The 21,038-nt window shown below is 33.8% G+C and overlaps 2 protein-coding genes, 2 long non-coding RNA genes and 1 pseudogene across 6 annotated transcripts; 1 reads left to right on the top strand and 4 right to left on the bottom strand.

The window, feature by feature from the left end:
* Positions 1 to 97: 97 nt before the first annotated feature.
* Positions 98 to 6,725, bottom strand: LOC145105794 (cell division control protein 48 homolog C-like). 2 transcript variants are annotated; one of them, XM_079042872.1, is made up of 11 exons: positions 6,696 to 6,725; positions 4,758 to 5,545; positions 3,952 to 4,676; positions 3,742 to 3,858; positions 3,549 to 3,653; positions 3,356 to 3,421; positions 2,729 to 2,793; positions 2,455 to 2,656; positions 1,316 to 1,480; positions 1,160 to 1,218; positions 98 to 492 (listed from the first exon to the last, which is right to left on the bottom strand). In XM_079042872.1, exons 2-10 carry the CDS (start codon positions 5,500 to 5,502, stop codon positions 1,171 to 1,173), a joined length of 2,238 nt encoding a protein of 745 aa, XP_078898998.1. In that variant the 5' UTR covers positions 5,503 to 5,545; positions 6,696 to 6,725; the 3' UTR covers positions 98 to 492; positions 1,160 to 1,170. The 2 variants fall into 2 exon arrangements, with proteins under 2 accessions (XP_078898998.1, XP_078898997.1); XM_079042871.1 differs by lacking the exon at positions 98 to 492 and having other exon boundaries at positions 913 to 1,218.
* Positions 6,726 to 7,294: 569 nt separating this feature from the next.
* LOC145109844 (uncharacterized) lies at positions 7,295 to 8,486 on the bottom strand. The gene is made up of 3 exons (XR_013709259.1): positions 8,202 to 8,486; positions 7,979 to 8,044; positions 7,295 to 7,914 (listed from the first exon to the last, which is right to left on the bottom strand). It is a non-coding gene; the product is annotated as an uncharacterized LOC145109844 (long non-coding RNA).
* Positions 8,487 to 9,723: 1,237 nt separating this feature from the next.
* On the top strand, positions 9,724 to 10,595 carry LOC145104681 (conserved oligomeric Golgi complex subunit 4 pseudogene; annotated as a pseudogene).
* Positions 10,596 to 11,417: 822 nt separating this feature from the next.
* Positions 11,418 to 18,045, bottom strand: LOC145105783 (cell division control protein 48 homolog C-like). 2 transcript variants are annotated; one of them, XM_079042862.1, is made up of 11 exons: positions 18,016 to 18,045; positions 16,078 to 16,865; positions 15,272 to 15,996; positions 15,062 to 15,178; positions 14,869 to 14,973; positions 14,676 to 14,741; positions 14,049 to 14,113; positions 13,775 to 13,976; positions 12,636 to 12,800; positions 12,480 to 12,538; positions 11,418 to 11,812 (listed from the first exon to the last, which is right to left on the bottom strand). In XM_079042862.1, exons 2-10 carry the CDS (start codon positions 16,820 to 16,822, stop codon positions 12,491 to 12,493), a joined length of 2,238 nt encoding a protein of 745 aa, XP_078898988.1. In that variant the 5' UTR covers positions 16,823 to 16,865; positions 18,016 to 18,045; the 3' UTR covers positions 11,418 to 11,812; positions 12,480 to 12,490. The 2 variants fall into 2 exon arrangements, with proteins under 2 accessions (XP_078898988.1, XP_078898987.1); XM_079042861.1 differs by lacking the exon at positions 11,418 to 11,812 and having other exon boundaries at positions 12,233 to 12,538.
* Positions 18,046 to 18,614: 569 nt separating this feature from the next.
* On the bottom strand, positions 18,615 to 19,806 carry LOC145109842 (uncharacterized). Its single transcript, XR_013709258.1, has 3 exons — positions 19,522 to 19,806; positions 19,299 to 19,364; positions 18,615 to 19,234 (listed from the first exon to the last, which is right to left on the bottom strand). It is a non-coding gene; the product is annotated as an uncharacterized LOC145109842 (long non-coding RNA).
* Between the last annotated feature and the right edge of the window lie 1,232 nt (positions 19,807 to 21,038).

The following is a 21,038-nucleotide window of genomic DNA, read 5'->3' as shown; positions in this document are numbered from 1 at the left end:
ATTTTCACTACTACGATTGAATATATTTTTCAAAAAGAAAAAAAAAACGAGAGTATAATGTTGTGATTGGTTAATTTTCTTAAAGTAAGATGCATTGATAAGATAAAGATAATGAAAGTACAATGTTGTAATAGAAAAATTAACTAGGATGCTATAATCCATAAACAAATGGAACTATAAATATGTTTGCCATAGAGGTAAGGAGGTGAGAATTCAGAAGTGAGGTGAGGGCATCAAACTTCTTGCCTTTGAGGAGTGGAATCTCTTTCTATCAACCAACCAAATCAGATAGATTTGGTGCTTGTAATATTGATTTTTACCATATGTTCTGTATTGGTGCTTAATTTCGTTTACACACATACATTCTGATCTTTCACATACACTCCAAACATTTTTTATTTTTGTTAAAACCAGTAGCACTGCACATCTGTCAGGCTCCTCCGACTCAGGTGATCAGATTTCATCTAATGGTACTTAGAGTTTGGATATATTCTGCATCATGGGCCAAAATGCAAGAAATAGAAATGTATCTTAATAGGTTAAATTCTAGAAGTACAATGTTTTAATCATATAGAGTTTCATAGTTGAATGCCTAAATAGGAAAAAAATGCAATGTATAAATATGTTTTATTTTCAAAGTGTAATGCCTTAATAAGAAAAAAATTGAAAGGTACAATGTTTTCAAACTGTAATATCTTAATACGTCGAACATATTATATAAAAAAAATTATTGCTTAATCTCCCACCGCAACGCGTGACTTAAAACCCTAATAAAAACATTTATTCATTTTATTATCCAAATTGTGAGTCATGTATGATTGAGTTATAACATTGATTTATCTTACGTTTAATAATATATATAACTAAAAGCAAATACCCTACTAAAAAATATTCAAAATCATAAAACGACTATTATGCAATAAATTTTTGATAATAACTTTAAAATCACCAGAGAAAAATACCACAAAAAATGTGTATAAGGTTGTATGAAGTGGTACATAGGTTGTTGACCCGTGAAAATAAAACTGATTCTATTTTTTAAACAACCTATGTAAATAGTAAATAGTCGATAATTTTAACATACTCAAGTCAAAGCACCCAAACTGCTTTATCTATTATCAAATATGAAGTATCAGAAATAAGGTGCAATAAACCCTACTTGTTCCACATTTACGATGCTCCAAACGTCTTTGATAGTCGATGTAAATATTGTATTTGCTGCAGCAAAAAACACACATATTAGAAGTAAATCTCTTTCTGTTACAGGCTTCCTAGAACAAGGTATAACTTTCATTGCATGATTTACAGGTCATACCTTATCTGAGACAGAAGGGGAGATTTTTCCCAAAGCTTGCTCAAAATGTATAGCTTTAATAGTATGTGGCAACCCACGTAATGAGCTTTTTGGTTCATCTCTAGCTTTTGCAGCTTGCATTATGTTAAATCTCTCTTCACGAACAATCATGATAGCTTCTTTCATCTGAAATTTGGACAAAAAGTGACGTCAAGGCTAAAAATTCGCGTATTGACATCATAAAAAGGCTTGATAAACTTTCTTCTAACGCATTTTTAGGGATAATTGCAAGAAATAGAAATGTACTTTTCAAAATCTTTTGGGACTAAATGCAAGAAACAGCAATGTGCTTTGCAAATCTTTTGGGAACTAAATGAAAGAAATAGCAATGTATTTTTATTTATTTGTGTGTTATAGCATACTATGTTCATTTCTTTCTATTACGGTATTGTGCGTACCCAATAATAGCATTGTAGTTTCAATTTTGTTTGATGTTCTTATTTGGACAATGTACTTTGAAAAATCTATCCAATAATCCAATTATAACAATGATAATTGCTTTGCATTTGGATTACATTGTTAAACATTGGGTAGATCTTCCAAATTACAACGTTGTAATAGAAATAAATAAAAAATGGATGCTAAAATAAACAAATCAATGGAAGTACGTCGCTATTTCTTGCATTTAACCCAATCTTCAGTTACAGCATATATTGTATTTTCGGTTCTTCTTATTAAAACATTGTTCTTCCAAATTATATATTATTAAAGCACTGTAATATGAATATCTACCCAAATGTAGCTATAATGAGTTGACTTTTTAAAGAACAATTTCCTAATAAGAAATAATTGAAACACACAATGCTCTAATAACAAAAAAATAGAAGTAGAATGCTATAGATGAAAAAAAAAAACAAAAATAAATTAGTATTCCTTGCATTTAGTTCATAATATTTTGAACATGTAACTGCTAACTATATATTTTTATTATATCTTACATCAAATTAAATGTTGAACTTTTTGTGTGATATAGTAAATGATTATTAGTTTTTAGTTTTAAATTAAAATAGTTTGATATGTATATTGAAAAGCCATTGCTATTTTAAATCTTTATGATGCTTAAAATTTGTCATATGCATGTGTATGGAAGAGATGCGAACCAATGCAAAAAGATCGGCTCCACTAAAATTTGCACAAGCCTCACTCTGACCAATAGCAATCAAGTCCACGTCAGCATCTATTGGCTTATTCCTAGCAAGAGCTTTCAAGATCAACCCACGTTCATCTGGATTTGGCAGAGGCACATACACAAGCTTCTCCATTCTTTTGGGTCGTAAGAGTGCCTTGTCCACCATCTCAGGCCTAAAATCAAATCAACAGGATCAGTCATAAATAAACTAATTTATAAAGAAAATCAAAGATGACGTGTCACACCTGTTTGTAGCACCAATTACATAAACGCCCTTTCGTTGGTCAACACCATCTAGCTCTACCAAAAGCTGCGAAAATAAAAGAGCTTTTATCTCTCCGGATCACTAATTAAGGTGCTGTTTTTTTTGACTAAATAAATGGACTTAGGGGTTGTTTCTTTTTTCCATTAAGTCTTTTATGGGTAGAATGGCTAAATGGATAATGATGTCTTTGTGGATAACGTGCTGCATACATAAGGTTTGTTTCTTTTCTTTTCTGGTTTGAATGAAACTACAATAACCATTTCACCCTAAAATTCCCAACAAACAATTTTCACAACATGCATCAATTAATTTTAACATGAGAGTAGTTGGGAGGAAAAAGAGGACATAAAATAGGTAAATTGTTGGTGTCTTAAAAGTTAATACATTAAGCCATGTATTTATGCTTAAAACCCTTTAAGTCACTTTGTCCATACTAAGTCAAAAGAAGAAACAGCCTTGTATATTAAGTGTTAATTTAACCTATTTAACACATTAAGTAAAAAAGAAACAACCCAACGGGGAACAAATATAAGCATTAAGACCGGTCTTAATTTAGATCCAAAAAAAAGGAAAAGTCTTTAGTCATACAATAAAAAAAGTTGGTAACCTGAGTCACAACTCCCTGGACCACGTGTCCCCCTTCTTTTCCACGGTTTGTTGTCAGAGCATCTATCTGCAATAAACAAAGCACCAACATTAATCCCATGAACTTGGCTATCAACCTTAAATGATCAGCCATCTCAATTTTCAAATCCCAATTTTGATAATAAAAAAAGGAGAGAAATCTGAAAAAGGAAAACCTCATCGAAGAACACTATGCATGGGGAACACGTCCTTGCACGACTGAATATTGTTCGAATTGCCGATTCAGCCTCACCAACATATTTGCTCAAAAGCTCAGGACCCTTCACAGTGAAAAAATAATTAAAAAATATTGATAAAAATGGCCACACGAGTAAAAATATATATCAAGTACTAGAGTTTGTGAAAAACCTTAACGTATATGAAATTTGCTCCTGATTCATTAGCAACAGCTTGGGCAATTAATGTTTTCCCACAACCAGGTGGTCCATATAGCAAAAACCCCATCTCCATATCAAGTCCACATTTCTGAAAATATAAGTTGTATGAACAAAGACTGTGTCTTTTTTCAGGCCAAATAAATCAAGAGTAGTGATCACATAAGTGCCATTATTTAATTACCTGATCAAACTCGTCAGGAAATTTTATAGGCCCAATTATATTACGGTTAAACTCCCTTCTCAAAGTATCAAGACCTCCAACATCTTCCCATTTAACATTTGGAATCATAGAAAAACCTTCTCTTTTGGAAGACGCGATAACATTTTTTATTGCTACCTCAAAATCCAACATTCTCACGCCTTCAAGTTTCTCTAATTCCTCAACAGACCACCCTTTCTCCCACCAACGTTCATTTTTCTCACTTCCTTTACAAAGTTCCAACTCTCTTTCATCTATGACTCTTGCCATAGCAAGACTCCCAGCTTCAGTCACCAGTCCTTCCAAATCAGCACCAACATACCCTGAAGTCGCCCTAGAAACTTTCACTAGATCAAGATCACCTGACACTCTCAAATCACGTGTAACAACTTTAAGAATCTGCAATCTTGCTTTTTCATCTGGGACACCTAAAGCAATCTCACGATCAAACCTTCCAGTCCTTCTTAATGCTGGGTCAAGAACATCAGGTCTGTTAGTAGCACCAATTACTAAGACGTATCCTTGTTTTACACCTCTGTGGGATTGATCCATGCATGCCAATAATTGTGTCACAATCCGGCTTTCCATTTTTGTTTGATGATTTTCTCTTTTTGAAGCAATTGCATCGATTTCGTCGATGAAAACTATAGATGGTGTTGTTCTGTATGCTTTTGAAAATAGCTCTCGTATGTTCTCTTCTGATGCACCTGAAATTTTTGCAACGAAAAAGAATTATGGATTATTCTAGCTAGTTTCCTGATACTACAGTTTTATTCACGTTACATTACCTGATATACCAGAGACCATCTCACTGGCTGCAACCTCATAGAATGGAAATCCAGTCTCGATAGCAATGGCTCGAGCTAGCGTTGACTTTCCACACCCTGGCAGACCATGTAACAAAATGCCAACCGTTGGCCTAACTCCATGCCTACGAGGTAACTCTGGATGATATAAAGGAATAATCACCTGTTTCTTCAACATATTTATCACATCATCCATTCCACCAAAGTCCTTAACCCTTGGCCCATCGTTGTGTCTTCCATTCGCATCAACACCATCATCATTGTGTCTTCCATTCGCATCAACATCATTTGATAAGTTGCTCCGTTTTTGTGCCTTAACACGTCTATATGTATATTCTTTCATTGAACCAACCGTTTTGGTTTCCTTTCTGTACGTGTTTCTAAGTCTCGACTTTGTTAAATCAAACTCCGGTTCTGATTTCAGGCTATATACATCATCCTCAGATGTCAAAACTGGACTTCTATCTTCTTCGTCGCCATCATCTGATTGCGATTCCGAGGATGAAGACTCTGATTCATGTAACTCAATTCGTCTTTTCTTTCCTGTTATGTTGCTGGAAGCGAGGGTTTGTTTCACCTTTCTGGTGAAAGGTTGGAGCTTGTAAAGACGGTATTTGGGAAAAGTGGTGCGGAGGCGGTCGACAAGTTGGTCGACTGATGAAGCGTCATTACCGTAGGTTTCTTGTACCCGTAGGACGTTCTCCAACAGAGTACCTGTTTTCTTCATCGGAGTATGCAGGAAGGCAGCGGCCGGCGATATTGTGGCTTCTCTATGAAATTAGGTTTAAGAAGTTTATTATATAGGTTATGGAAAAAGGGCAGTCTTGTCATTTCAACTTAAAAAGAAATAATGAAATCTCGAGTTTTGTATAAGAAGGTAGTACTTTCGAAAAATATTTACCGAATAGCGGTGATTTGAAATTTATTTACCAAAGTATTGTAAAAACAACATTCGTTGCGGAACTCACCTTTTTTTACAAATTAAAATTCAAAAAAATAATGGTTTTGATCGCAATGTTGTTTGCCGGCAAACCTTTCCTGCCGGTAAAACCCAAATTATCGAACAGTGTTACACCGATAATCAAATCTTTTAAAAACTAAAGCAATAAAGCACAGCCAAACATGCCTATGAAATCTACTAGTATTAGCAACGTCCTAGAGATGTAATTTTTATCCAAATGATCGAATTGCTCCCGCTTATGAACCCTAAAAAGCAATGAATTATTAATAAGACACTAATAACTACAGGGAAGTGGAGTGAAATTAATATTCTTGATAATATCTAACTCGAAGTCAACAATAGGTTAGATGGCTCGTAAAAAGGATGAAAATTTCCACAGTCCGGTGTAACACTGTATGATAATCTCGACTTTGTTGGCATAGTTCCAAATGACTTTGTTGTTTGTTTCAGGTCTCAGGAGCACCACAATCACGGGCGGAACACAAACAATAAGGGCTAGGGTGCCGAAACTAAAATTTACAAAAAGCCATAGAAACATGTTTAATTTTGTTCCAAATTGTCACAGTTAATGTATATATTTGTAAGAAAACTAAGTAAACATAAAAGATAAAAATAACATTAAAATAAAATATTATTGTGGATTTTTCATTCTAGAATATCTAAATACTGAAAATCTTACTTACTCCAATTTTATTAACCGTAACTTTGTTATCCTTAAACATATCTTCTTTTATTTATGTGTAAGACCTATAACATACACCTTTATTACCCCTATAACATACACCTTTATTACCCCTATACATACACCATATCCCAGCTACATTTATTACCCCTATACATACACCATATCCCCAACCAGGTATATCTATGACTAAAGATTTATAATATAAATATATAAATGAGATACTTATATGTATCTAGAAATGAGAGAGAGTAAGAGGCGAAGAGGAAATGTGTACCTTCGTTGTGGAGTCGGCGGAGAGGAAAGCAGTGGTAGTCTGGCGCCGGTGACTCGGGAGGAGAGAGAGAATAAGGAGTCGGCGGAGAACGGTCGATTGATCCCGAAAAAGGGAGAGAGCAAGAAGTCCGGTGAGTTGTAACTTGCAAGAATGAGGAAGAGTTACGGTTTCAAATTAAGGAAAAACTACCTGTCATCTTCTCTTCTTCTCTTCTGGTTTCAATGCATAACTCCCGTGAGTTGCAAGAAAACAAGCGGAGTCGATAGTATTTTTAGGTTTCGTTGATTTGAATATGTAAGTTAATAATTAATTTCATGGTATTTTTATATGGTTATTTTGTAAGTTTCCTACTTTTTATATTGTTACTTTATAAATTTCCTACTTTCTAGTCAAATTAGTTTTGCTTGGATAAGTTTCCTAATTTTCTAAACTTAAGCTTAATTACTGATATTCAATAGAAAAAAACATGAGGGCTGGTGTTACAATCTTTTAAATAATTAACTTATATGATCACCGATTCTATAGATATTGCTGTTTAATTGATAAAAAAACAGGGGGGCCATGGCCCCCAGTCTCTTCTATGTTTTGCCACTGACCACAATTCTGGGGGCTATAACTTAAATTAAATAATTTATCTTGACCACATTGGGATCGTTCTCAATCGGTTTCCTGTGTTTCCGGTTCACTTTACCACGTAAAAACATGTACGCGACAAGAGCTTGCAGCTTCCATTATTTACAACAAGAAGTTTTGGAGGACAGGGGAGGTCTAATGAAAGTTAGGTTGAAAGAAGAATAATCGGTCCACTTTTTTTTCTATCTTTAACTATTATTTGGTAAAACCCAATAATTTTTTCTAATACATTATATTATTATTTCTTTACACTACAAACAAAAATCCAAAATTAAGAACATAGAAAGGACGCTTCTTATTTTTGTAAAGCACAAATCATGAAATTAGCGCTTCATGTTCTAACAAATTAAACATTTAAATAAAATTATTCATTTTTAAAAAGATTTATATCCTCCCACTTACATTTCAATTACAGTAGCCTCCATCTCTCTTATCACTGGGTGGTGAGTATAATGATGCTTTGCAGCAGAAAATGAGGGAGCCTAACCTTGGAGGAAAGCTGTTTTTGGGTGGTGTTGGAGTGCAGAAAACAGGAATTGATATTTCTACCGCCTTGAATAACATGGATGTGAGCAGTGAGTATGCCCTGAAATTAAGACATCAGATTGAAGAGCAATGTGCTGAGGTATGTATTTATCATCTAAACCTACATTTTCACCACTATCTTGTGTGTTTCATTATACTTGTCTTGAAGAAATATAGGTTGGATTCGTTCCCTATAAAAAAACCCTGTCAGCCACTAAAGTAACCAGTAATAATATTGCACATCAAGAAATATGTTAAAACCAGCTTATTTTCCTAAAAATGCGATAATGTAATGTCATTTGACATGAACATTAGAATATTCTCATGAACAATCATTCTTATTGTTACCTGTTTATGAGATAATGAAGAAGTCTTAGCTATATGCCTATATATGCAGTCATTTAGGTTTTAGTGAACCAACATCCCAGAAGCTATCATATCCGCTAACATAGAAAAATTAGCAGAATAGCAATGGTTCATCTTTCAATATCCCAACAACAAAATACTATGTTAATTTCATCCAAAATGACTATATGTCAAAGAACAAAATGTTACCAATGCACAACTATGGAATGCCAACATACTATCTAAATACTTCAGGGGAGCCAGGAGGGAACAAGTAAGCTAACTATATAGTACAATTAAAGAACACTTCAATCTTGTCTTTATCTTCAACCAATATATTAGTTGCCTTGAAAAGAACAAGTAAGCTAAGTATGCAGTACAGTTAAAGAACAAGTAGGGTAGCTATGTAGTACAGTTAAAGAACAAGTAAACTATCTATGTAGTACATTTAAAAGAACACCTCAATCTTTTCTTTATCTTCAACCAATATATTAGTCGCCTTTAAAAGAACAAGTAAGCTAACTATGTAGTACAGTTAAAGAACAAGTAGGGTAGCTATGTAGTACAGTTAAAGAACAAGTAAACTAAAAGTGTAGTACAGTTAAAAGAACACATCAATCTTGTCTTTATCATCAACTAATGTGTTAGTGGCCTTGAAAAGAACAAGTAAGCCAACTATGTAGTACAATCAAAGACCAAGTAGGGTAGCTATGTAGTACATTTGAAAGAACAAGTAGGACAATTCAAGAACACATCAATCATTTCTTAATCAACTTATGGAAAGGATATAACTACTCGTGCAGTTGTTTATCTTCAAAATCAGTTTAAAAGTTGATCAAATTACTAAAAGCGGAGGTGAAAATATTGGTGGATCATACCAATTTCAATTGATGAGAAAGACAATGGTGTGCAATCAGTATACAAGCAACACCAATGCAAAAAAAATGCTATCAACTGTTAACACATAAAAAACATCAATTACAAGAGATAGAGTTGCAAAAAGGAAAAAAAAATATATCTTCATTACCACTAAATTTTGGGGCACAGTTTCAAAAAATGAAAGATGTGGTTCACTTATGAACCTTAATCTTTGAACTGATATAACTGGTATAATTATTTAGATAAAACCAAGATTGGTATGTTTTCTATCTTTTTGCTCAATTAATTGTTAATTTGCTACATGGTTTGCCTACATGAGACAAGATTGTTGACATCACAATTGTGCATTGCCAATATATTATACATGGGAATGGTTATTTTGCTAAATCTTTAGAGAAAAAACTTAACCTATTTTGTTTTGGGGATATATAATGATGACCATTGCTATCTGGCTGGATTTTTATAGGGTTAAATTCAAGAAATAACAATGTACTTCCATTGATATGTTTACTATAGCATCCTACTTTAATTACCTCCTGTTACATCATTGTACTTTGAAAAAATACCCTATTTATAGCAATGTCATCTAAATACAAAGCAAGTTTCACTGCTATATAAGAAAAAGACTAATATCATAATGCTATAAATGGGTAGATTTTCCAAAGTACAATGCCTTAATAAGAAAAAAAATTGAACGTACAATGCTGTAGAAGAAAGAAATGAAAGTACATTACTATTTCCTCCATCAACCTTTTCTTTAGTTGATTTGACTCTAATAGTTTTTGAGATGTTGGATTCATTATAATTTTGTTTTGGGGATTTGTAAGTATGTTGCTATAATGTGTAAAGAAATGTAAGTACATTGTCTACATTGGTTTTCTTAATCAGGTATTCCCCACACCAGGTGACAGAGAAAGAATCAAGTCATGTCTATCCGAATTAGGAGAAATGAGCAACGGCTTCAATAAAACCCTAAATTCCAGTCTAGAACACCTCGTAGGCACCGTGACCCACCGAATCCGTCCAGTCCTAGACACCGTAGCAACCGTATCCTACGAGCTCTCTGAATCAGAATACGCGGAAAACGAGGTAAACGACCCGTGGGTCCAACGACTCCTTCACGCAGTCGAAACCAACACATCGTGGCTCCAACCACTAATGACTGCCAACAACTATGACTCTTTTGTTCATTTGGTAATCGACTTCATTGTAAAAAGACTCGAACTTATCATGATGCAAAAAAGATTCAGTCAGCTTGGTGGTTTGCAACTTGACCGGGACGTGCGGGCCCTCGTGAGTCATTTCTCGGGGATGACTCAGAGGACTGTGAGAGATAAGTTTGCGAGGTTGACAAAAATGGCTACGATTTTGAATTTGGAGAAGGTGTCGGAGATTTTGGACTTTTGGGGGGAGAATTCGGGACCTATGACTTGGAGGTTGACTCCCGCTGAGGTTAGGAGGGTTTTGGGGATGAGAGTTGATTTTAAACCGGAGGCTATTGCTGCTCTTAAGTTGTGATGCTCAATTTGATTCAATTTGTAATCCCCGATGTTCTTTATATCTTGTTTTTTTTGTTAAAAAGTAAAGGTGGATCTCTTTCTGTTGCTTCTTAGTTATTTGATGAGCTTCCTGTGAAAAGAAATAAGACGAGGGGCATTTATGTCATTATACTTCCTTACTGAATGGTGATTGGTTTATTCATTTGGAGATTAAAGGTGGTCAGTCGGTTGCTTAGTTAGTGGTGAGATAGTTAGAAGAAGAAAGTGGTATTATAAATAAGAGGGATTAATTAGAAGAAGTCATTGATTCATTATGATATTTTGTTATTGGGTTTTCTTTGGAGAGTCTCTTACCTCTCGAATGTGAGAACAAACATCAGTAAACATTTCAAATTGTTCATCATTATCCTAAGAATTAAATGCAAGAAATAGCAACATATTTATCTTGATTTGTTTCTTATGGGTAGGAATTTAAACGGAACCAAATTATACAACCAAACTCACCTGTTTAGGAAATTCATCCGACATACTTAATTTGAAAGAGGCCATAACTTTTGTGACCGGCTGTAATCTTAATCATTGATTTTTTGATCAAACGGCCAAGATTTGATTTCAATTATGTGGTTTGGCTTTGTTTTGAACCTAGTTCATGTTTGTCATCCTGTTCTATGATGTTTTCTGATTAAAGCACAATGTTTTGAAAACTCTACCAAATTATAGCAAATATCATCCAAGAAAAATGTAATTTTCACTACTACGATTGAATATATTTTTCAAAAAGAAAAAAAAAACGAGAGTATAATGTTGTGATTGGTTAATTTTCTTAAAGTAAGATGCATTGATAAGATAAAGATAATGAAAGTACAATGTTGTAATAGAAAAATTAACTAGGATGCTATAATCCATAAACAAATGGAACTATAAATATGTTTGCCATAGAGGTAAGGAGGTGAGAATTCAGAAGTGAGGTGAGGGCATCAAACTTCTTGCCTTTGAGGAGTGGAATCTCTTTCTATCAACCAACCAAATCAGATAGATTTGGTGCTTGTAATATTGATTTTTACCATATGTTCTGTATTGGTGCTTAATTTCGTTTACACACATACATTCTGATCTTTCACATACACTCCAAACATTTTTTATTTTTGTTAAAACCAGTAGCACTGCACATCTGTCAGGCTCCTCCGACTCAGGTGATCAGATTTCATCTAATGGTACTTAGAGTTTGGATATATTCTGCATCATGGGCCAAAATGCAAGAAATAGAAATGTATCTTAATAGGTTAAATTCTAGAAGTACAATGTTTTAATCATATAGAGTTTCATAGTTGAATGCCTAAATAGGAAAAAAATGCAATGTATAAATATGTTTTATTTTCAAAGTGTAATGCCTTAATAAGAAAAAAATTGAAAGGTACAATGTTTTCAAACTGTAATATCTTAATACGTCGAACATATTATATAAAAAAAATTATTGCTTAATCTCCCACCGCAACGCGTGACTTAAAACCCTAATAAAAACATTTATTCATTTTATTATCCAAATTGTGAGTCATGTATGATTGAGTTATAACATTGATTTATCTTACGTTTAATAATATATATAACTAAAAGCAAATACCCTACTAAAAAATATTCAAAATCATAAAACGACTATTATGCAATAAATTTTTGATAATAACTTTAAAATCACCAGAGAAAAATACCACAAAAAATGTGTATAAGGTTGTATGAAGTGGTACATAGGTTGTTGACCCGTGAAAATAAAACTGATTCTATTTTTTAAACAACCTATGTAAATAGTAAATAGTCGATAATTTTAACATACTCAAGTCAAAGCACCCAAACTGCTTTATCTATTATCAAATATGAAGTATCAGAAATAAGGTGCAATAAACCCTACTTGTTCCACATTTACGATGCTCCAAACGTCTTTGATAGTCGATGTAAATATTGTATTTGCTGCAGCAAAAAACACACATATTAGAAGTAAATCTCTTTCTGTTACAGGCTTCCTAGAACAAGGTATAACTTTCATTGCATGATTTACAGGTCATACCTTATCTGAGACAGAAGGGGAGATTTTTCCCAAAGCTTGCTCAAAATGTATAGCTTTAATAGTATGTGGCAACCCACGTAATGAGCTTTTTGGTTCATCTCTAGCTTTTGCAGCTTGCATTATGTTAAATCTCTCTTCACGAACAATCATGATAGCTTCTTTCATCTGAAATTTGGACAAAAAGTGACGTCAAGGCTAAAAATTCGCGTATTGACATCATAAAAAGGCTTGATAAACTTTCTTCTAACGCATTTTTAGGGATAATTGCAAGAAATAGAAATGTACTTTTCAAAATCTTTTGGGACTAAATGCAAGAAACAGCAATGTGCTTTGCAAATCTTTTGGGAACTAAATGAAAGAAATAGCAATGTATTTTTATTTATTTGTGTGTTATAGCATACTATGTTCATTTCTTTCTATTACGGTATTGTGCGTACCCAATAATAGCATTGTAGTTTCAATTTTGTTTGATGTTCTTATTTGGACAATGTACTTTGAAAAATCTATCCAATAATCCAATTATAACAATGATAATTGCTTTGCATTTGGATTACATTGTTAAACATTGGGTAGATCTTCCAAATTACAACGTTGTAATAGAAATAAATAAAAAATGGATGCTAAAATAAACAAATCAATGGAAGTACGTCGCTATTTCTTGCATTTAACCCAATCTTCAGTTACAGCATATATTGTATTTTCGGTTCTTCTTATTAAAACATTGTTCTTCCAAATTATATATTATTAAAGCACTGTAATATGAATATCTACCCAAATGTAGCTATAATGAGTTGACTTTTTAAAGAACAATTTCCTAATAAGAAATAATTGAAACACACAATGCTCTAATAACAAAAAAATAGAAGTAGAATGCTATAGATGAAAAAAAAAAACAAAAATAAATTAGTATTCCTTGCATTTAGTTCATAATATTTTGAACATGTAACTGCTAACTATATATTTTTATTATATCTTACATCAAATTAAATGTTGAACTTTTTGTGTGATATAGTAAATGATTATTAGTTTTTAGTTTTAAATTAAAATAGTTTGATATGTATATTGAAAAGCCATTGCTATTTTAAATCTTTATGATGCTTAAAATTTGTCATATGCATGTGTATGGAAGAGATGCGAACCAATGCAAAAAGATCGGCTCCACTAAAATTTGCACAAGCCTCACTCTGACCAATAGCAATCAAGTCCACGTCAGCATCTATTGGCTTATTCCTAGCAAGAGCTTTCAAGATCAACCCACGTTCATCTGGATTTGGCAGAGGCACATACACAAGCTTCTCCATTCTTTTGGGTCGTAAGAGTGCCTTGTCCACCATCTCAGGCCTAAAATCAAATCAACAGGATCAGTCATAAATAAACTAATTTATAAAGAAAATCAAAGATGACGTGTCACACCTGTTTGTAGCACCAATTACATAAACGCCCTTTCGTTGGTCAACACCATCTAGCTCTACCAAAAGCTGCGAAAATAAAAGAGCTTTTATCTCTCCGGATCACTAATTAAGGTGCTGTTTTTTTTGACTAAATAAATGGACTTAGGGGTTGTTTCTTTTTTCCATTAAGTCTTTTATGGGTAGAATGGCTAAATGGATAATGATGTCTTTGTGGATAACGTGCTGCATACATAAGGTTTGTTTCTTTTCTTTTCTGGTTTGAATGAAACTACAATAACCATTTCACCCTAAAATTCCCAACAAACAATTTTCACAACATGCATCAATTAATTTTAACATGAGAGTAGTTGGGAGGAAAAAGAGGACATAAAATAGGTAAATTGTTGGTGTCTTAAAAGTTAATACATTAAGCCATGTATTTATGCTTAAAACCCTTTAAGTCACTTTGTCCATACTAAGTCAAAAGAAGAAACAGCCTTGTATATTAAGTGTTAATTTAACCTATTTAACACATTAAGTAAAAAAGAAACAACCCAACGGGGAACAAATATAAGCATTAAGACCGGTCTTAATTTAGATCCAAAAAAAAGGAAAAGTCTTTAGTCATACAATAAAAAAAGTTGGTAACCTGAGTCACAACTCCCTGGACCACGTGTCCCCCTTCTTTTCCACGGTTTGTTGTCAGAGCATCTATCTGCAATAAACAAAGCACCAACATTAATCCCATGAACTTGGCTATCAACCTTAAATGATCAGCCATCTCAATTTTCAAATCCCAATTTTGATAATAAAAAAAGGAGAGAAATCTGAAAAAGGAAAACCTCATCGAAGAACACTATGCATGGGGAACACGTCCTTGCACGACTGAATATTGTTCGAATTGCCGATTCAGCCTCACCAACATATTTGCTCAAAAGCTCAGGACCCTTCACAGTGAAAAAATAATTAAAAAATATTGATAAAAATGGCCACACGAGTAAAAATATATATCAAGTACTAGAGTTTGTGAAAAACCTTAACGTATATGAAATTTGCTCCTGATTCATTAGCAACAGCTTGGGCAATTAATGTTTTCCCACAACCAGGTGGTCCATATAGCAAAAACCCCATCTCCATATCAAGTCCACATTTCTGAAAATATAAGTTGTATGAACAAAGACTGTGTCTTTTTTCAGGCCAAATAAATCAAGAGTAGTGATCACATAAGTGCCATTATTTAATTACCTGATCAAACTCGTCAGGAAATTTTATAGGCCCAATTATATTACGGTTAAACTCCCTTCTCAAAGTATCAAGACCTCCAACATCTTCCCATTTAACATTTGGAATCATAGAAAAACCTTCTCTTTTGGAAGACGCGATAACATTTTTTATTGCTACCTCAAAATCCAACATTCTCACGCCTTCAAGTTTCTCTAATTCCTCAACAGACCACCCTTTCTCCCACCAACGTTCATTTTTCTCACTTCCTTTACAAAGTTCCAACTCTCTTTCATCTATGACTCTTGCCATAGCAAGACTCCCAGCTTCAGTCACCAGTCCTTCCAAATCAGCACCAACATACCCTGAAGTCGCCCTAGAAACTTTCACTAGATCAAGATCACCTGACACTCTCAAATCACGTGTAACAACTTTAAGAATCTGCAATCTTGCTTTTTCATCTGGGACACCTAAAGCAATCTCACGATCAAACCTTCCAGTCCTTCTTAATGCTGGGTCAAGAACATCAGGTCTGTTAGTAGCACCAATTACTAAGACGTATCCTTGTTTTACACCTCTGTGGGATTGATCCATGCATGCCAATAATTGTGTCACAATCCGGCTTTCCATTTTTGTTTGATGATTTTCTCTTTTTGAAGCAATTGCATCGATTTCGTCGATGAAAACTATAGATGGTGTTGTTCTGTATGCTTTTGAAAATAGCTCTCGTATGTTCTCTTCTGATGCACCTGAAATTTTTGCAACGAAAAAGAATTATGGATTATTCTAGCTAGTTTCCTGATACTACAGTTTTATTCACGTTACATTACCTGATATACCAGAGACCATCTCACTGGCTGCAACCTCATAGAATGGAAATCCAGTCTCGATAGCAATGGCTCGAGCTAGCGTTGACTTTCCACACCCTGGCAGACCATGTAACAAAATGCCAACCGTTGGCCTAACTCCATGCCTACGAGGTAACTCTGGATGATATAAAGGAATAATCACCTGTTTCTTCAACATATTTATCACATCATCCATTCCACCAAAGTCCTTAACCCTTGGCCCATCGTTGTGTCTTCCATTCGCATCAACACCATCATCATTGTGTCTTCCATTCGCATCAACATCATTTGATAAGTTGCTCCGTTTTTGTGCCTTAACACGTCTATATGTATATTCTTTCATTGAACCAACCGTTTTGGTTTCCTTTCTGTACGTGTTTCTAAGTCTCGACTTTGTTAAATCAAACTCCGGTTCTGATTTCAGGCTATATACATCATCCTCAGATGTCAAAACTGGACTTCTATCTTCTTCGTCGCCATCATCTGATTGCGATTCCGAGGATGAAGACTCTGATTCATGTAACTCAATTCGTCTTTTCTTTCCTGTTATGTTGCTGGAAGCGAGGGTTTGTTTCACCTTTCTGGTGAAAGGTTGGAGCTTGTAAAGACGGTATTTGGGAAAAGTGGTGCGGAGGCGGTCGACAAGTTGGTCGACTGATGAAGCGTCATTACCGTAGGTTTCTTGTACCCGTAGGACGTTCTCCAACAGAGTACCTGTTTTCTTCATCGGAGTATGCAGGAAGGCAGCGGCCGGCGATATTGTGGCTTCTCTATGAAATTAGGTTTAAGAAGTTTATTATATAGGTTATGGAAAAAGGGCAGTCTTGTCATTTCAACTTAAAAAGAAATAATGAAATCTCGAGTTTTGTATAAGAAGGTAGTACTTTCGAAAAATATTTACCGAATAGCGGTGATTTGAAATTTATTTACCAAAGTATTGTAAAAACAACATTCGTTGCGGAACTCACCTTTTTTTACAAATTAAAATTCAAAAAAATAATGGTTTTGATCGCAATGTTGTTTGCCGGCAAACCTTTCCTGCCGGTAAAACCCAAATTATCGAACAGTGTTACACCGATAATCAAATCTTTTAAAAACTAAAGCAATAAAGCACAGCCAAACATGCCTATGAAATCTACTAGTATTAGCAACGTCCTAGAGATGTAATTTTTATCCAAATGATCGAATTGCTCCCGCTTATGAACCCTAAAAAGCAATGAATTATTAATAAGACACTAATAACTACAGGGAAGTGGAGTGAAATTAATATTCTTGATAATATCTAACTCGAAGTCAACAATAGGTTAGATGGCTCGTAAAAAGGATGAAAATTTCCACAGTCCGGTGTAACACTGTATGATAATCTCGACTTTGTTGGCATAGTTCCAAATGACTTTGTTGTTTGTTTCAGGTCTCAGGAGCACCACAATCACGGGCGGAACACAAACAATAAGGGCTAGGGTGCCGAAACTAAAATTTACAAAAAGCCATAGAAACATGTTTAATTTTGTTCCAAATTGTCACAGTTAATGTATATATTTGTAAGAAAACTAAGTAAACATAAAAGATAAAAATAACATTAAAATAAAATATTATTGTGGATTTTTCATTCTAGAATATCTAAATACTGAAAATCTTACTTACTCCAATTTTATTAACCGTAACTTTGTTATCCTTAAACATATCTTCTTTTATTTATGTGTAAGACCTATAACATACACCTTTATTACCCCTATAACATACACCTTTATTACCCCTATACATACACCATATCCCAGCTACATTTATTACCCCTATACATACACCATATCCCCAACCAGGTATATCTATGACTAAAGATTTATAATATAAATATATAAATGAGATACTTATATGTATCTAGAAATGAGAGAGAGTAAGAGGCGAAGAGGAAATGTGTACCTTCGTTGTGGAGTCGGCGGAGAGGAAAGCAGTGGTAGTCTGGCGCCGGTGACTCGGGAGGAGAGAGAGAATAAGGAGTCGGCGGAGAACGGTCGATTGATCCCGAAAAAGGGAGAGAGCAAGAAGTCCGGTGAGTTGTAACTTGCAAGAATGAGGAAGAGTTACGGTTTCAAATTAAGGAAAAACTACCTGTCATCTTCTCTTCTTCTCTTCTGGTTTCAATGCATAACTCCCGTGAGTTGCAAGAAAACAAGCGGAGTCGATAGTATTTTTAGGTTTCGTTGATTTGAATATGTAAGTTAATAATTAATTTCATGGTATTTTTATATGGTTATTTTGTAAGTTTCCTACTTTTTATATTGTTACTTTATAAATTTCCTACTTTCTAGTCAAATTAGTTTTGCTTGGATAAGTTTCCTAATTTTCTAAACTTAAGCTTAATTACTGATATTCAATAGAAAAAAACATGAGGGCTGGTGTTACAATCTTTTAAATAATTAACTTATATGATCACCGATTCTATAGATATTGCTGTTTAATTGATAAAAAAACAGGGGGGCCATGGCCCCCAGTCTCTTCTATGTTTTGCCACTGACCACAATTCTGGGGGCTATAACTTAAATTAAATAATTTATCTTGACCACATTGGGATCGTTCTCAATCGGTTTCCTGTGTTTCCGGTTCACTTTACCACGTAAAAACATGTACGCGACAAGAGCTTGCAGCTTCCATTATTTACAACAAGAAGTTTTGGAGGACAGGGGAGGTCTAATGAAAGTTAGGTTGAAAGAAGAATAATCGGTCCACTTTTTTTTCTATCTTTAACTATTATTTGGTAAAACCCAATAATTTTTTCTAATACATTATATTATTATTTCTTTACACTACAAACAAAAATCCAAAATTAAGAACATAGAAAGGACGCTTCTTATTTTTGTAAAGCACAAATCATGAAATTAGCGCTTCATGTTCTAACAAATTAAACATTTAAATAAAATTATTCATTTTTAAAAAGATTTATATCCTCCCACTTACATTTCAATTACAGTAGCCTCCATCTCTCTTATCACTGGGTGGTGAGTATAATGATGCTTTGCAGCAGAAAATGAGGGAGCCTAACCTTGGAGGAAAGCTGTTTTTGGGTGGTGTTGGAGTGCAGAAAACAGGAATTGATATTTCTACCGCCTTGAATAACATGGATGTGAGCAGTGAGTATGCCCTGAAATTAAGACATCAGATTGAAGAGCAATGTGCTGAGGTATGTATTTATCATCTAAACCTACATTTTCACCACTATCTTGTGTGTTTCATTATACTTGTCTTGAAGAAATATAGGTTGGATTCGTTCCCTATAAAAAAACCCTGTCAGCCACTAAAGTAACCAGTAATAATATTGCACATCAAGAAATATGTTAAAACCAGCTTATTTTCCTAAAAATGCGATAATGTAATGTCATTTGACATGAACATTAGAATATTCTCATGAACAATCATTCTTATTGTTACCTGTTTATGAGATAATGAAGAAGTCTTAGCTATATGCCTATATATGCAGTCATTTAGGTTTTAGTGAACCAACATCCCAGAAGCTATCATATCCGCTAACATAGAAAAATTAGCAGAATAGCAATGGTTCATCTTTCAATATCCCAACAACAAAATACTATGTTAATTTCATCCAAAATGACTATATGTCAAAGAACAAAATGTTACCAATGCACAACTATGGAATGCCAACATACTATCTAAATACTTCAGGGGAGCCAGGAGGGAACAAGTAAGCTAACTATATAGTACAATTAAAGAACACTTCAATCTTGTCTTTATCTTCAACCAATATATTAGTTGCCTTGAAAAGAACAAGTAAGCTAAGTATGCAGTACAGTTAAAGAACAAGTAGGGTAGCTATGTAGTACAGTTAAAGAACAAGTAAACTATCTATGTAGTACATTTAAAAGAACACCTCAATCTTTTCTTTATCTTCAACCAATATATTAGTCGCCTTTAAAAGAACAAGTAAGCTAACTATGTAGTACAGTTAAAGAACAAGTAGGGTAGCTATGTAGTACAGTTAAAGAACAAGTAAACTAAAAGTGTAGTACAGTTAAAAGAACACATCAATCTTGTCTTTATCATCAACTAATGTGTTAGTGGCCTTGAAAAGAACAAGTAAGCCAACTATGTAGTACAATCAAAGACCAAGTAGGGTAGCTATGTAGTACATTTGAAAGAACAAGTAGGACAATTCAAGAACACATCAATCATTTCTTAATCAACTTATGGAAAGGATATAACTACTCGTGCAGTTGTTTATCTTCAAAATCAGTTTAAAAGTTGATCAAATTACTAAAAGCGGAGGTGAAAATATTGGTGGATCATACCAATTTCAATTGATGAGAAAGACAATGGTGTGCAATCAGTATACAAGCAACACCAATGCAAAAAAAATGCTATCAACTGTTAACACATAAAAAACATCAATTACAAGAGATAGAGTTGCAAAAAGGAAAAAAAAATATATCTTCATTACCACTAAATTTTGGGGCACAGTTTCAAAAAATGAAAGATGTGGTTCACTTATGAACCTTAATCTTTGAACTGATATAACTGGTATAATTATTTAGATAAAACCAAGATTGGTATGTTTTCTATCTTTTTGCTCAATTAATTGTTAATTTGCTACATGGTTTGCCTACATGAGACAAGATTGTTGACATCACAATTGTGCATTGCCAATATATTATACATGGGAATGGTTATTTTGCTAAATCTTTAGAGAAAAAACTTAACCTATTTTGTTTTGGGGATATATAATGATGACCATTGCTATCTGGCTGGATTTTTATAGGGTTAAATTCAAGAAATAACAATGTACTTCCATTGATATGTTTACTATAGCATCCTACTTTAATTACCTCCTGTTACATCATTGTACTTTGAAAAAATACCCTATTTATAGCAATGTCATCTAAATACAAAGCAAGTTTCACTGCTATATAAGAAAAAGACTAATATCATAATGC

This window comes from Lactuca virosa, chromosome 4 (genome assembly GCF_052849685.1).
Source record: "Lactuca virosa cultivar CGN04683 chromosome 4, Lactuca_virosa_CGN04683_v6, whole genome shotgun sequence".
NCBI classification, from domain to species: domain Eukaryota; kingdom Viridiplantae; phylum Streptophyta; class Magnoliopsida; order Asterales; family Asteraceae; genus Lactuca; species Lactuca virosa.
This window is presented reverse-complemented; position numbering and strand designations above follow the sequence as displayed.

What these genes read in the sequence shown, in the direction of transcription:
- LOC145105783 (XM_079042862.1), bottom strand. Translation starts at nt 16,822, where the DNA reads ATGAAGAAAACAGGTACTCTGTTGGAGAACGTCCTACGGGTACAAGAA. An exon ending in CAAATTTCATATACGTTAAG is followed by an intron (nt 14,974 to 15,061) that starts GTTTTTCACAAA and finishes TTCACTGTGAAG; the next exon opens with GGTCCTGAGCTTTTGAGCAA. An exon ending in GCATAGTGTTCTTCGATGAG is followed by an intron (nt 14,742 to 14,868) that starts GTTTTCCTTTTT and finishes TGTTTATTGCAG; the next exon opens with ATAGATGCTCTGACAACAAA.
- LOC145105794 (XM_079042872.1), bottom strand. Translation starts at nt 5,502, where the DNA reads ATGAAGAAAACAGGTACTCTGTTGGAGAACGTCCTACGGGTACAAGAA. An exon ending in GATGGTCTCTGGTATATCAG is followed by an intron (nt 4,677 to 4,757) that starts GTAATGTAACGT and finishes CAAAAATTTCAG; the next exon opens with GTGCATCAGAAGAGAACATA. An exon ending in TCCAGGGAGTTGTGACTCAG is followed by an intron (nt 2,794 to 3,355) that starts GTTACCAACTTT and finishes TTATTTTCGCAG; the next exon opens with CTTTTGGTAGAGCTAGATGG.